The sequence below is a fragment of the Oncorhynchus masou genome, unplaced genomic scaffold, assembly GCF_036934945.1.
Source record: "Oncorhynchus masou masou isolate Uvic2021 unplaced genomic scaffold, UVic_Omas_1.1 unplaced_scaffold_1698, whole genome shotgun sequence".
In the NCBI taxonomy this organism is placed as follows: Eukaryota; Metazoa; Chordata; class Actinopteri; order Salmoniformes; family Salmonidae; genus Oncorhynchus; species Oncorhynchus masou.
The window spans coordinates 28850-44799 of NW_027007134.1; the positions used below are offsets into that span (position 1 = coordinate 28850).

General features: G+C 45.3%; 1 protein-coding gene across 2 annotated transcripts in view; it reads right to left on the reverse strand.

The window, feature by feature from the left end:
• Positions 1 to 13823, reverse strand: part of LOC135531990 (beta-glucuronidase-like) — a 35524-nt gene extending 21701 nt beyond the window's left edge. The window contains exons 1-9 of one of the 2 annotated variants that reach the window (XM_064959674.1): positions 13742 to 13823; positions 13484 to 13647; positions 12879 to 13064; positions 11580 to 11761; positions 10918 to 11060; positions 10475 to 10662; positions 9619 to 9771; positions 9149 to 9327; positions 6736 to 6882 (exon numbers count right to left, since the gene is read on the reverse strand). In XM_064959674.1, coding sequence (XP_064815746.1) covers positions 6736 to 6882; positions 9149 to 9327; positions 9619 to 9771; positions 10475 to 10662; positions 10918 to 11060; positions 11580 to 11761; positions 12879 to 13064; positions 13484 to 13615 — 1310 coding nt within the window. In that variant the 5' untranslated portion in view covers positions 13616 to 13647; positions 13742 to 13823. Of the gene's footprint in view, positions 1 to 6735; positions 6883 to 9148; positions 9328 to 9618; positions 9772 to 10474; positions 10663 to 10917; positions 11061 to 11579; positions 11762 to 12878; positions 13065 to 13483 lie in introns of both variants that reach the window. The other variant, XM_064959673.1, reaches the window with a different exon arrangement.
• Between the last annotated feature and the right edge of the window lie 2127 nt (positions 13824 to 15950).

Sequence of the window (15950 nt, forward strand, 5' to 3'; positions counted from 1 at the left end):
CACAGCCTACAATCTCTGTGATGCCGTTTCCCTTCCTCTATGACGTCAGTAATGCTAGGTAGTCCGCCAATAATAACACAGCCTACAATCTCTGTGATGCCGTTTCCCTTCCTCTATGACGTCAGTAATGCTAGGTAGTCCGCCAATAATAACACAGCCTACAATCTCTGTTGTGCCGTTTCCCTTCCTCTATGACGTCTGTAATGCTAGGTAGTCCGCCAATAATAACACAGCCTACAATCTCTGTTGTGCCGTTTCCCTTCCTCTATGACGTCTGTAATGCTAGGTAGTCCGCCAATAATAACACAGCCTACAATCTCTGTTGTGCCGTTTCCCTTCCTCTATGGCGTCAGTAATGCTAGGTAGTCCGCCAATAATAACACAGCCTACAATCTCTATTATGCCGTTTCCTTCCTCTATGGCGTCAGTAATGCTAGGTAGTCCGCCAATAATAACACAGCCTACAATCTCTATTATGCCGTTTCCCTTCCTCTATGAAGTCTGTAATGCTAGGTAGTCCGCCAATAATAACACAGCCTACAATCTCTGTTATGCCGTTTCCCTTCCTCTATGACGTCAGTAATGCTAGGTAGTCCGCCAATAATAACACAGCCTACAATCTCTGTGGTGCCGTTTCCCTTCCTCTATGACGTCAGTAATGCTAGGTAGTCCGCCAATAATAACACAGCCTACAATCTCTGTTATGCCGTTTCCCTTCCTCTATGACGTCAGTAATGCTAGGTAGTCCGCCAATAATAACACAGCCTACAATCTCTGTTGTGCCGTTTCCCTTCCTCTATGACGTCAGTAATGCTAGGTAGTCCGCCAATAATAACACAGCCTACAATCTCTGTTATGCCGTTTCCCTTCCTCTATGACGTCAGTAATGCTAGGTAGTCCGCCAATAATAACACAGCCTACAATCTCTGTTATGCCGTTTCCCTTCCTCTATGATGTCTGTAATGCTAGGTAGTCCGCCAATAATAACACAGCCTACAATCTCTGTTATGCTCCGTTTCCCTTCCTCTATGACGTCAGTAATGCTAGGTAGTCCGCCAATAATAACACAGCCTACAATCTCTGTGATGCCGTTTCCCTTCCTCTATGACGTCAGTAATGCTAGGTAGTCCGCCAATAATAACACAGCCTACAATCTCTGTTGTGCCGTTTCCCTTCCTCTATGACGTCTGTAATGCTAGGTAGTCCGCCAATAATAACACAGCCTACAATCTCTGTTGTGCCGTTTCCCTTCCTCTATGACGTCTGTAATGCTAGGTAGTCCGCCAATAATAACACAGCCTACAATCTCTGTTGTGCCGTTTCCCTTCCTCTATGGCGTCAGTAATGCTAGGTAGTCCGCCAATAATAACACAGCCTACAATCTCTATTATGCCGTTTCCCTTCCTCTATGGCGTCAGTAATGCTAGGTAGTCCGCCAATAATAACACAGCCTACAATCTCTATTATGCCGTTTCCCTTCCTCTATGAAGTCTGTAATGCTAGGTAGTCCGCCAATAATAACACAGCCTACAATCTCTGTTATGCCGTTTCCCTTCCTCTATGACGTCAGTAATGCTAGGTAGTCCGCCAATAATAACACAGCCTACAATCTCTGTGGTGCCGTTTCCCTTCCTCTATGACGTCAGTAATGCTAGGTAGTCCGCCAATAATAACACAGCCTACAATCTCTGTTATGCCGTTTCCCTTCCTCTATGACGTCAGTAATGCTAGGTAGTCCGCCAATAATAACACAGCCTACAATCTCTGTGATGCCGTTTCCTTCCTCTATGATGTCACCCTTACAGTTTTTGCCGATTGTTTACACACTGAAAGTGAATGCTTAGATAAAAGCATGAAAACTTTTGTAATCATGCCTTAAAACAAAAAAGGCACCAAAAGTACAAACATTTTTCTGCTTTGCACTTTGGTTTGCAATTCTGCACATCGTTTCTTACATCGTTTCAATATGGTTGAGCCGACATACTGAATGCAGTTCACCATGAACTCAGTCTCTCTAAAGTGTACATTAGACACTTTGTTCAAGAATGAAATCTCTTGCAATCATTGGGAAAAACGCTTCAATTCAAAATGCAAAAACATACCTGAAAATTGGCAACACCCACACACACACACACACACACACACATGAAAACACTTCTACAGTAACTGAACACCAATTAGTCAGAGCCTTACCACTACAAATAGACCTCAGGTAAGCTCACCTCTTTTTAGAGAACTTTCCAAGCAGTGAGAGCGAGAGAGAGGGGAAGAGGAGTAGAAGGAGGACGAAGACAAGAACAAAGGGGCAATAGACGGAGACATATTTCTGACGACATTAAGGGCCACTTTGGTGGATCGTGTCATAAGTCATGGCCTGACGATGAGGGAGTTCCGAGAGTCCAGCCCAACCTGAGTCGCTACACGGTAGCATCCATTATACGGACCTTTTAGACTGGAGAACAGGTATGTCTTCAACGTTCTACACTAGACTGTACCTATGTAATTGTTGCACATCATTCTGCATCACAGTACAATACGATGTCGTCCTACGCTCCTCAGTGAACAAAACAAATGGGTATAGTGCTGTGAAGTGCATGTAATGCAGTTGTGATGTTACTGTGTCCAGTATGACAGTACATTATGTAAAAAAAAAGAACCAAGCCAATGGCATCATATTCTTGCATTTTCTACAGAACTGCCAGGCGACCTCCTGTGGGTGGAAAGCAACGTCTGTTCACCATGAACAGGAACTGGCCATTGCCAATCTAGTGTTGGCAAACACCACCATCCGCCTACATCAACTACGAGAGCAAATCATCGCAACATTCCATAATAAATCAACCCGTGTCAGTAGGTCGACACGGCTGTACAACAGGGTTCCATTTGAGTTGAACAGAGTTAAGAGTCAAAGATCCTTCGCTATGACGACGGGCAAGTAAGTGTCACTGAGCGACACTGCAATGGCAGTAGATTGTGTCCTACTGGCACTGCATAGATACATTCAGACAAAGCAGTATGTGACCTAGGCAGAGGGGAGCGGTTTATTTTTTTTTGCTGTTGCAAAATTGTTCCAATGTAACAGTATAACTTTAGGTTCGTCCCCTCGCCCCTACCCGGGCTCGAACCAGGGACCCTCTGCACACATCAACAACAGTCACCCACGAAGCATCGTTACCGATCGCTCCACAAAAGCCGCGGGGAACCACTACTTCAAGGTCTCAAAGCGAGTGACGTCACCGATTGAAATGCTATTAGCGCGCACCACCGCTAACTAGCTAGTCATTTCACATCGATTACACTCACCTCCCCCCTTTTGACCTCCTCCTTCTCCGCAGCAACCAGTGATCCGGGTCAACAGTAAAAAAAAAAAAATAATAAAAAAAAAAACCCACCCCCACCCTTGTGTGAAAATGTAGACATCTTCTGTTAAAAAGAGTCCCGGACCTTGATACAGCTGCACAGCCTCACGATGAAGCTGGACTCAATCTAGCTAAAACCAGGCGTCGGGGCCCGACATGTTATAGGACAAAGGGCCGTTGTGAATGTCCCTGGGCAGGGCGAGGAGGAATGTTATAGGACAAAGAGCCGTTGTGAATGTCCCTGGGTAGCGAGGAGGAATGTTATAGGACAAAGAGCCGTTGTGAATGTCCCTGGGCAGGGCGAGGGGGAATGTTATAGGACAAAGAGCCGTTGTGAATGTCCCTGGGCAGGGCGAGGGGGAATGTTATAGGACAAAGAGCCGTTGTGAATGTCCCTGGGCAGGGCGAGGGGGAATGTTATAGGACAAAGAGCCGTTGTGAATGTCCCTGGGCAGGGCGAGGAGGAATGTTATAGGACAAAGAGCCGTTGTGAATGTCCCTGGGTAGCGAGGGGGAATGTTATAGGACAAAGAGCCGTTGTGAATGTCCCTGGGCAGGGCGAGGGGGAATGTTATAGGACAAAGAGCCGTTGTGAATGTCCCTGGGCAGGGCGAGGGGGAATGTTATAGGACAAAGAGCCGTTGTGAATGTCCCTGGGTAGCGAGGGGGAATGTTATAGGACAAAGAGCCGTTGTGAATGTCCCTGGGCAGGGCGAGGAGGAATGTTATAGGACAAAGAGCCGTTGTGAATGTCCCTGGGCAGGGCGAGGGGGAATGTTATAGGACAAAGAGCCGTTGTGAATGTCCCTGGGCAGGGCGAGGGGGAATGTTATAGGACAAAGAGCCGTTGTGAATGTCCCTGGGCAGGGCGAGGGGATATGTTACAGGATAAAGAGCCATTGTGAATGTCCCTGGGTAGCGAGGAGGAATGTTATAGGACAAAGAGCCGTTGTGAATGTCCCTGGGTAGCGAGGAGGAATGTTATAGGACAAAGAGCCGTTGTGAATGTCCCTGGGCAGGGCGAGGGGGAATGTTATAGGACAAAGAGCCGTTGTGAATGTCCCTGGGCAGGGCAAGGAGGAATGTTATAGGACAAAGAGCCGTTGTGAATGTCCCTGGGCAGGGCAAGGAGGAATGTTATAGGACAAAGAGCCGTTGTGAATGTCCCTGGGTAGCGAGGAGGAATGTTATAGGACAAAGAGCCGTTGTGAATGTCCCTGGGTAGGGCAAGGAGGAATGTTATAGGACAAAGAGCCGTTGTGAATGTCCCTGGGCAGGGCGAGGAGGAATGTTATAGGACAAAGGGCCGTTGTGAATGTCCCTGGGTAGCGAGGAGGAATGTTATAGGACAAAGAGCCATTGTGAATGTCCCTGGGCAGGGCGAGGAGGAATGTTATAGGACAAAGAGCCGTTGTGAATGTCCCTGGGCAGGGCGAGGGGGAATGTTATAGGACAAAGAGCCGTTGTGAATGTCCCTGGGTAGCGAGGAGGAATGTTATAGGACAAAGAGCCGTTGTGAATGTCCCTGGGCAGGGCGAGGATGAATGTTATAGGACAAAGAGCCGTTGTGAATGTCCCTGGGTAGCGAGGAGGAATGTTATAGGACAAAGAGCCGTTGTGAATGTCCCTGGGCAGGGCGAGGGGGGATGTTATAGGACAAAGAGCCGTTGTGAATGTCCCTGGGCAGCGAGGAGGAATGTTATAGGACAAAGAGCCGTTGTGAATGTCCCTGGGCAGGGCGAGGAGGAATGTTATAGGACAAAGAGCCGTTGTGAATGTCCCTGGGCAGCGAGGGGGAATGTTATAGGACAAAGAGCCGTTGTGAATGTCCCTGGGCAGGGCGAGGGGGAATGTTATAGGACAAAGAGCCGTTGTGAATGTCCCTGGGCAGCGAGGGGGAATGTTATAGGACAAAAAGCCATTGTGAATGTCCCTGGGCAGCGAGGGGGAATGTTATAGGACAAAAAGCCATTGTGAATGTCCCTGGGCAGGGCGGGTGAAATAGCACCTTGTGTGACACCATTAATCTGCAAGGAGTTCCGGTCCCTACAATACTGCACACATAATCATGTTTCTGGAGGCACAACATAATACAGTTGTACAGGACGGACCAGAGCAGCCCAGGTTTGTTGCCATCTGGGATAATGTTAGTTTCCTCCGGGCTGCTCTGGTCAGGGACTGGTTCACCAACCACATTAACTTCTCAGTTGTATACTTGCCTCCTTGACTCCCCATTTCTCAATCCGATTGAGGCATTATTTTTGTCTTGGTGTTGGAAAGTGTATGGACCGCCAACCACATGCCTGCCTGCCTCTTCTGCAAGTAATGGAAAAGGCATGCGGAGACACTGAGCTGGGGTCAGTCCAGGGTTGGATACGGCACACACAAGGCCATTATTTTCCCTGTTGCCTAACCATGGATGACATGAGGTGTTGTTGCCAGACCTTAACAGAAGACGGGATCCATAAACCGTCCACCCCATCCCTTAAAATACTTTTTTATAAAAAATAAAAAAAAATCATTGCACTGTAATTCTTTTTGTTTCCATGAGTTCCCAGTAACATATGAATTACTGTAATTCTACGTGTGTTTTGTTGTAAAAACCTGCAATGGCAAAAAAAAAAAATAAGCTGTATATATTTGTTTTCTGAAGCCATTTTATTTTTGTGTTCATTGAAAATGTACTGTACGGAACAATCTTTAATAGAAGCCTGTATGCTAAGGTATACAAAGTACTGAAGACAGTGTTTTGTATAAAGTACATCAGTGTGTTGTTACTGCTATGAAAGAGTCATTCAAAACGGTGCATGTGTGTATTATTTTGTTGCAAAAAAATGACATTTTGAAAAAGGTTTTAATTGCAGAGTTTCATGTTGACATAGAAGTGTTGTCTTATTTGGCGCGTGTGTGCGTGTGTGTGTGTGTGTGTGTGTGTGTAGAGTTGACACAATGAGACAAATTCTGCAACAAGTGTGTCAGCAACCGCAAAACGCTGTAATGCTCCGTTTCCTTTCCTCTATGAGGTCACCATTACCACACCATTTCCCTTCCTTTATGACATCACCAGTAACGTGTTCATGTGAGAAGCGAAAAGAGGAAGTTAAAAACTAACTGACAATCTGTTCACTACAACATCACTCCATCATAATGTGAATGTGCATTTACATTTTTATTTTTTTAAACAACCCACATTCACGGAATGAATGCTAAACGTTCTCGGAATGAATGCTAAGCGTTCTCGGAATGAATGCTAAGCGTTCTCGGAATGAATGCTAAGCGTTCTCGGAATGAATGCTAAGCGTTCTCGGAATGAATGCTAAACGTTCTCGGAATGAATGCTAAACGTTCTCGGGATGAATGCTAAACATTCTCTTACTTGAAATAGAATCCAGCAGGGGGCATCTCAGCGGCCGGCTCATTGGCTACAGACCACATGACCACGGAGGCGTGATTCTTGTCCCTTCTCACCAGTTCGTCCATGACCACCAGGTGATGAGACAGGGAGGCGTTCCCAAAACTTCGGCTGGGGGACAAGAGAGAGGACAGGGTTAATGGCTATCCCAGAGACACAGAAGACATGATGCTAGATTCTATCCACCATGTAATGGCAGAGCATTGATAATAATGCTCTGTTTTATGTGGTATATAAACGTAACTGTCCATTAACAACTGAGAGGTTAATGGTAAAGACATGCAAGCAGGCAAAAAAAAAAAAAAAAGTATTTAAAAACGTCTTAGACACTGTTCCGTGTGAAAAACACCTGACGTTCTCGTCAAAAATGTTGCACCAGGGGTGTATTCATTACAGAAAACGTTTACGAACCAAATGGAAGCACACGGAGGCAAAACATGCGTTTTTAAAAATTGGACAAATACAGGCATGCCTCTCCCTGTTTCTTTCCATTTGCTTCCGGTTAAGAAATGTTTTTCTAAAATAAATCAGCTGAATGAATGTGCCCCTGTGGAATGTGTTCCTTTTAACTCACCTTTTAGAGGTCACAGAAATTGCCAACATGGCAATGCACAAAAAAAAACAAAAAAACAAAAGGTAACCTGCCTAACTGATTACCGCCCCCGTAGCACTCATGTCGGTAGCCATGAAGTGCTTTGAAAGGCTGGTCATGGCTCACATCATCACCATTATCCCAGAAACCCTAGACCCACTGCAATTCGCATTCCGCCCCAATAGATCCACAGATGTTGCAATATCTATTGCACACCACACTGCCCTTTCACACCTGGACAAAAGGAACACCTATGTGACAATGCTGTTCATTGACTACAGCTCAGCGTTCAACACCGTAGTACCCACAAAGCTCATCACTACGCTAAGGACCCTGGGACTAAAAACCTCCCTCTGCAACTGGATCCTGGACTTCACCCACAACTGCATGGCCAAGCACTACTCCAACACCATCCTTAAGTTTGCTGACAACACAAGTGGTAGGCCTGATCACAGACAATGAGAGCTGGTCGTGTGGTGCCAGGACAACAATCGCTCCCACAATGTGAGCAAGACAAAGGAGCTGATCGTGGACTACAGGAAAACATTAACGTCCAAGGGGCTGAAGCGGAGCGGGTCATGAGTTTCAAGGTGTCCACATCACCAATAAACTATCACGGTCCAAACACAAGAAAACAGTTGTGAAGAGGCCACGACAACACCTTTTCCCCCCTCAGGAGACTGAAAAGATTTGGCATGGGTCACAAGACCCTCAAATTTCTACAGCTGCACCATCGAGAGCATCACTGGTTGCATCACCGCCTGGTATGGCAACTGCTCGGCATCTGACCGTAAGGCGCTACAGAGGGTAGTGCTTAGGGCCCAGTACATCACTGGGGCCAAGCTTCCTGCCATACAGGACCTCTATACCAGGCGGTGTCAGAGGGAAGGCCCCAAAAAATTGTCAAAGACTCCAGTTACCCAAGTCATAGACTGTTCTCTCTACTACTACACGGTAAGCAGTACCGAAACGCCAAATCTAGTCATACACTGTTCTCTCTGCTACCGCACGGCAAGTGGTACCGGAGCACCAAGTCTAGGACCAAAAGACTCCTGAACAACCAAGCCACAAGACTGCTGAACAATTAATCAAATGGGGCGACAGGGTAGCCTAGTGGTTAGAGTGTTGGACTAGTAACCGAAAGGTTGCAAGTTCGAATCCCCGAGCTGATAAGGTACAAATCTGTCGTTCTGCCCCTGAACAGGCAGTTAACCCACTGTTCCTAGGCCATCATTGAAAATAAGAATTTGTTCTTAACTGACTAGTAAAACTGACTAGTAAAATAAAGGTAAAATAAAAAATAAAATGGCCACCAGACTATTTAGAAAACTCGCTGTTTATTATCTATGCATCGTCACTTTACACATTACCAGGACTAATCCCACACGTTGACTCGGTACCCCCTCGTTATTGTTACGTCATTTTCTTGATACTTCGATTTGTTTTTGTTTTTTTACTTTAGTTTATTTAGTCAATATTTTCTTAACTCAGGTTTCTTGAACTGCATTGTAAGTCAGCATTTCACAGTAAGTTCTACACCTGTTGGTTAAGGGCTTGTAAAGTCAGCATTTCACTGTAAGGTCTACACCTGTTGGTTAAGGGCTTGTAAGTCAGCATTTCACTGTAAGGTCTACACCTGTTGGTTAAGGGCTTGTAAAGTCAGCATTTCACTGTAAGGTCTACACCTGTTGGTTAAGGGCTTGTAAAGTCAGCATTTCACTGTACGGTTGTTGTTGTTTGTATTTATTTGGCGCATGTGACAAATACAATTTGAATTTGCCTTACATGTCTGAGATGCCCACCCCGGGACACTCGTCAATGACCACGATGCCATGGCGGTCTGCCATCTGCAGGATCTCCTCAGCGTACGGGTAGTGACTGGTCCTGAACGAGTTGGCCCCCAGCCACTTCAACAGGTTAAAATCTTTCACCATCAGGGGCCAGTCCAGGCCCTTCCCTCTGATCTGACGCAGAAAGCAGGGGGCAACAGTTAAGAGACCTATTTAATAGACTTAAGAGAGACCTATTTCCATTGAGCTTTAAAATCATTCCAAAACGCGTGACAGAACTACTGAAATGAGTTTGTTAAAAACCAGAGAAACCGATAACTTGAAAATCAACGTCAACATTCATTACTTCTATATCTTTGGCAAATATGGAATACAACTGAACAACACCTGCAGGACACCAGTTGTACACGCAAGATGAAACTGACAGTGTTTTGCTGTCCTCTAGAGGTACTACTCAGTACTCACATCAGCATCCTCATGTTTGTTGACTCCATGGAAATAGAAGGGTTTGCTGTTGATGAGAAACTGTGTGTTGGTGACCTGGACAGTGCGGATTCCCACAGGCAGAGCATAAACATCCTCACAGACAGAACCGTCGCTAGCTGTCGCCATGTGAACCTGGAAACAATTGAGATGAGGTGGAATGTTCAGAATGTAGCAGATAGAAATGGAAAGAGTGGAGCTGACAAAAACAAATCTGCACTACAGATAATCATATATATCTATCTGAACATTCTATAATGTTGCATTACATTCTGTAATGAACAGGACCTAGGCCAGGAGGACTGTTCCAGTCAGAGCCCTTCCATTAACACAGGAAGTAGGGACGGTGTGATGCTGAGTTGTCAAACTAAGGCGAAGTTCACGGTAGCGTTGACTCATCACAAGGAAAAGGTTAATACATGAGAACAAACCAGTAAATATTAAGCAAGTGCTTTTATTTCTCTAAAACATACACTAAACAAAAATGCAACAATTACAATGACTTCATAAGGAAATCTCAATTTAAATAAATTCATTAGGCCCTAATCTATGGATTTCACATGGGCAGGAGGGGGCAGCCATGTGTGTGCCTGAGAGGACATAGGCCCACCTACTAAATATTTTTGTCGGTATGGAACATTTCTGGGATCTTTTATTTCAGCTCATGAAACATGGGACCAACATTTCACATGTTGCGTTTATATTTTTTGTTCAGTATAATTAATGTCATGGTCGTTCATATACATTTGATGAAACGTGACATTAAAAACAAAAACACTAAAAAGGAACAGACAGTGGATCACCGAAGCCTTGCAACTAGGAACATAGCCCAACTTACCTCCATAGAATACAGATATCCTGGGCTCTCATGCATTAGGTACGGCCACCACAGGCTGACGTCCTTCACTTTGAGGACGCCAGACGCTCCAGTGGAGGAGGCCACAGAGTGGCCATCTTTGTCCGACAGGGTCACCTTCAGCGTGGAGTTGAGACTGCCAAGCACTGACACCTGGTAACTGATGAGCCCTACACCAAAGGGCCGAACAGGAGAAACCAACACCTTAGTACACTAGTGCCATTTTTCACACTATTCACACTATTCCATAGTTCCTGGAATCATGAAAAGGACAATGTGAAAAGGAAACAGCCAAGACAAGCACGGTAAGGTTTTGTTCAGCATGATAGTGTAAACAGGGTATGGATAAACTTGGGAATGAAAAGATCTAAACAGTCACTCGAGCAAGTGGATGAGAAAATATGTGTTGTTGTTGTTGCACTCACCAATGTTGTCAGCAAAGGATGTCAGCACTGTGATGTCATCAACATACGCCTTCGGAGTGGTATACAGTAGAACAGGACGATGCAAACCAGCATAGTTGAAGAAGTCAAAGTTTGTGTTTTGTACAACATAGTTAGCAGGATACCTGTAGACAATACATAGACACCATAGTCAGCAGGATACCTGTAGACAATACATAGACACCATAGTCTGCAGGATACCTGTAGACAATACATAGACACCATAGTCAGCAGGATACCTGTAGACAATACATATAGACACCATAGTCAGCAGGATACCTGTAGACAATACATATAGACACCATAGTCAGCAGGATACCTGTAGACAATACATAGACACCATAGTCAGCAGGATACCTGTAGACAATACATAGACACCATAGTCAGCAGGATACCTGTAGACAACACATAGACAATACATTTGGATTTCTGGTACAATATTTTGTATTTTACCACCCTCAAAACATCAGAAATTGCATTGTTGCTTACTTAGCCTCAACCTCAGACGTTCTAGGCTTGGTCTCCAGAACATCTAAAATTAGTGTCTGACAATGTGAGATTACTCCCAACTTAAAAATTATAAACCCCCCCCCCTCACCCACATTTGAATATATTTTTACATTGAAATTAAGTCATCACTTTACCTGGTGGGGTCGTCAATATGTTGAATGGTCCCCGGGGGCAGAGTCTGGAGAGTCAGGGTGTTGTTGACAGCTATGGTGATCCTGCAGGCCACACCTGGGTCCTTACGGAGGGCATCGCCGATCTCAGCCTCAAAGGGAAGATGGCCACCCTCGTGCTCTGTCATTTTGATTCCATTCACCCACTGGCAGGGAATGGAAAAAGAGTGTGAGAAATATAGGACTGTTATTCCCATGTAGCCAGAGTGACACGCACACACACACACAGTTGAAGTCGGAAGTTTACATACGCCTTAGCCAAATACATTTGAACTCAGTTTTTCACAATTCCTGACACTTAATCCAAGTAGAAGACCCATTTGCAACCAAGTTTTAACTTCCTGACTAATGTCTTGAGAAGTTGCTTCAAAATATCCACATAATTTTCCTCCCTTCATGTGCCATCTATTCCTGTCTCTCCTGCAGAAAAGCACATGCTTCCACCCCTGTGCATCACGATTGGGATGGTGTTCTTCGGCTTGCAGGCCTCCCCTTTTTCCTCCAAACATAACGATTGTCATTATGGCCAAAGAGTTCTATTTTTGTTTCATCAGACCAGAGGACATTTCTCCAAAAAGTACGATCTTTGTACCCATGTGCAGTTACAAACCGAAGTCGCTTGTTATGGTGGTTTTGGAGCAGTGGCTTCTTCCTTGCTGAGGAGCCATTCAGGTTATGTCGATATGGGACTCAGACCTGTGGATATAGATACTTTTGTACCTGTTTCCTCCAGCATCTTCACAAGGTCCTTTGCTGTTGTTCTGGGATTGATTTGCACTTTTCACACAAATGTTAATCTCTAGGAGACAGAACACTTCTCCTTCCTTCCCTCCAATTGGCTTAGGTTAATTTACATAATTTATCAGAAGCTTCTAAAGCAATGACATCATTTTCTGGAATTTTCCAAGCTGTTTAAAGGCAGTCAACTTAGTGTATTTGACCCACTGGAATTGTGATACAATGAATTATAAGTGAAATAATCTGTCTGTAAACAATTGTTGGAGAAATTTACTTGTTTCATGCACAAAGTAGATGTCCTAACCGACTAGCCAAAACTATAGTTTGAGTGGTTGAAAAACGGGTTTTAATGACTCCAACCTAAGTGTATGTAAACTTCCGACTTTTATCTATCCACACACACTGAGGGGTGTACATTGTAGATGAAGTCACGTAAGAGTAGGTTGTGGAGTTAGAGCTATCACACAATTACAGAATGTCAACTGGAGCTGAAAACAAGTGGTAGAAGACATATGAAATACTCACGACCACTGAGTAGTAGTGTGCACTCCCAACCCTTAGCACAACTCTGGTCCCCTCATCAGACACCCATCGTGAGGGTACCAACACCTCTCTCTCATACCACACCCAGCCAATGAAATCCCTCAGCTGTGGATCCTGGGTGATGTCGTTGTAGCTGGCAGGCACTGGCATGTCAATCACTGGACCGGTCTAGACAAACGGATAAAAATAGAGAGAGAGAGAGAAAAAGAGAAGAGGTGAAAAATGAATAAGAACAAATGTTTACACTCGTTTTGACTTGAATCATCATCGAGACAGTTTACACAAAGTATTAGCTCAAATACATGCAAAGACTTGGCGAAACAAACAAGTTTTAGTTGGTTTGAAGTTTCAACATAGACTACAGATGTTCTGCAGACTAGAGATTGGATAATAATTTTGTTGACAGACTAGCCTATCAATGTTCCCCAAACAGACCACGCATTAAAAAAGTAAGTTATAAAGTGGCAGATAACTATTCTGAACAAACAGGAACTCGTTGTCCGCATGCTTTTGGCGACGCTTTTATGACACCATATCCACGTTACATAGTTAATGTGGTTTATTAAACCATGGATGTTGATGTTTACCTCTGCAAGGCGACGTTTATACCATGCCTGTTCAAAGCCCAAGTTCCTGTCGTGGGAGACGTCGGCTCGGAAGTCCCACAGCCCATTCAGCTCTTTGATCTCCCGCGACGACGACTCTCGGGGGAAGAGCATTCCACCGTCCAGCAAATGAGCGACATCCCATACTGCAGATAGAAACACAAAACAGTTCACTAGCCTTCTAAACGGCTCCATTTTCACAGTTCACACATTGGCTAACAACAAACGTCTTTGGCTTACAGAAGTTAGTCACATGACCACCTTTAAAGTAAATCTTCTTCTTCTTCTGTGGGTTTTATGGCGGACTACAACCCCATTAAAGGTGTATTGCCGCCACCAACTGGATGGTTTGAAAAAAAATCTAAAATAAATCCATATGGAATAGTGAAACTAAGTTAATCCATCCCAATAAAAATAGTACATTGCCAAAACAAACAAAACTCCCACTTCCTTCCTTCTTTTAATTCTCCATATCTCCCTTCTCAGGCTTGAGGAGCTGAGAGGGTGGTACGGCTCTATGACCTGAGAGGTGGTACAGCTCTATGACCTGAGAGGGTGGTACGGCTCTAGGACCTGAGAGGGTGGTACGGCTCTATGACCTGAGAGGTGGTACAGCTCTAGGACCTGAGAGGGGTGGTACGGCTCTAGGACCTGAGAGGGTGGTACGGCTCTAGGACCTGAGAGGGTGGTACGGCTCTATGACCTGAGAGGGGTGGTACGGCTCTAGGACCTGAGAGGGTGGTACGGCTCTATGACCTGAGAGGGGTGGTACGGCTCTAGGACCTGAGAGGGTGGTACGGCTCTATGACCTGAGAGGGGTGGTACGGGTCTATGACCTGAGAGGGTGGTACGGCTCTATGACCTGAGAGGGTGGTACGGCTCTATGACCTGAGAGGGGTGGTACGGCTCTATGACCTGAGAGGTGGTACGGCTCTATGACCTGAGAGGGGTGGTACGGCTCTAGGACCTGAGAGGGTGGTACGGCTCTAGGACCTGAGAGGGTGGTACGGCTCTAGGACCTGAGAGGGGTGGTACGGATCTAGGACCAGAGAGGGTGGTACGGCTCTAGGACCTGAGAGGGGTGGTACGGCTCTAGGACCTGAGAGGGGTGGTACAGCTCTATGACCTGAGAGGGGTGGTACACACTAACCACTAGGCTACCTACCTCCCCTACACTCTAACCACTAGGCTACTTTCCGCCCCTACACTCTAACCACTAGACTACCTGCCGCCCCTACACTCTAACCACTAGGCTACCTGCCTCCCCTACACTCTAACCACTAGACTACCCTACCGCCCCTACACTCTAACCACTAGACTACCTGCCGCCCCTACACTCTAACCACTAGGCTACCTGCCTCCCCTACACTCTAAACACTAGACTACCTGCCACCTCTACACTCTAACCACTAGGCTACCTGCCTCCCCTACACTCTAACCACTAGGCTACCTGCCACCTCTACACTCTAACCACTAGGCTACCTAACCCCTCTACACTCTAACCACTAGGCTACCTACCGCCTACACTCTAACCACTAGGCTCCCCTACCGCCCCTACACTCTAACCACTAGACTACCTAACCCCTCTACACTCTAACCACTAAGCTACCTAACCCCTCTACACTCTAACCACTAGGCTACTTGCCGCCTACATGAGTAGGGAGAGACTACATTTCAAAAAACAAAGAACAGAAACTCTTCACTTTTTCTTAATTCACCAGTGTTCCGAGGAGACACACACGACACTTCAAATTTATCCAATCTGGTGAGACATAACACACTTCTTGGGGCGGCAGGATAGCCTAGTGGTTAGAACGTGAGACTAGTAACCGGAAGTTTGCAAATTCAAACCCCCGAACTGACAAGGTACAAATCTGTTGTTCTTCCCCTGAACAAGCAGTTAACCCACTGTTCCTAGGCCATCATTGAAAATAAGAATCTGTTCTTAACTTACTTGCCTAGTTAAATAAAGGTTAAATTTTATTTTTTTAAATATTCCTCGAAGCACAAAACAATCTAAACAAGCCCGCCTCTACTGATCCTCACAGCCTCCACTCTTCCCAGCACTCTCTCCACCAGTTTGGATATCTCAAATGGATTGGCAATTTATTTCCCATTGTATTTTTCTATGCATTAATGCACAAATATTTGTCAGGGAGAAGAATGTTTTTGTAAAATTCCTATGCACCCAACAAAAAATGCAATGCTTGGCTCTGGCCACTAGGCGGAGCCTAACACAGGAGATGTCATGCTTTTTCATAAAGATCAAGAAAAATATGTGTGCAAAAACCATGCAAACCTCTCCAAGCAGAAAGGTGTATATTAATCAATTGATTTCACTAAACTTGATGAGTGTAGGCTACTTTAATATAACAAACTGAACCATGGCCCAACAACTTAATTTGGATGAACCCCAGCTAATTCAGGTAACTGTCTAGACCAGGGTTAA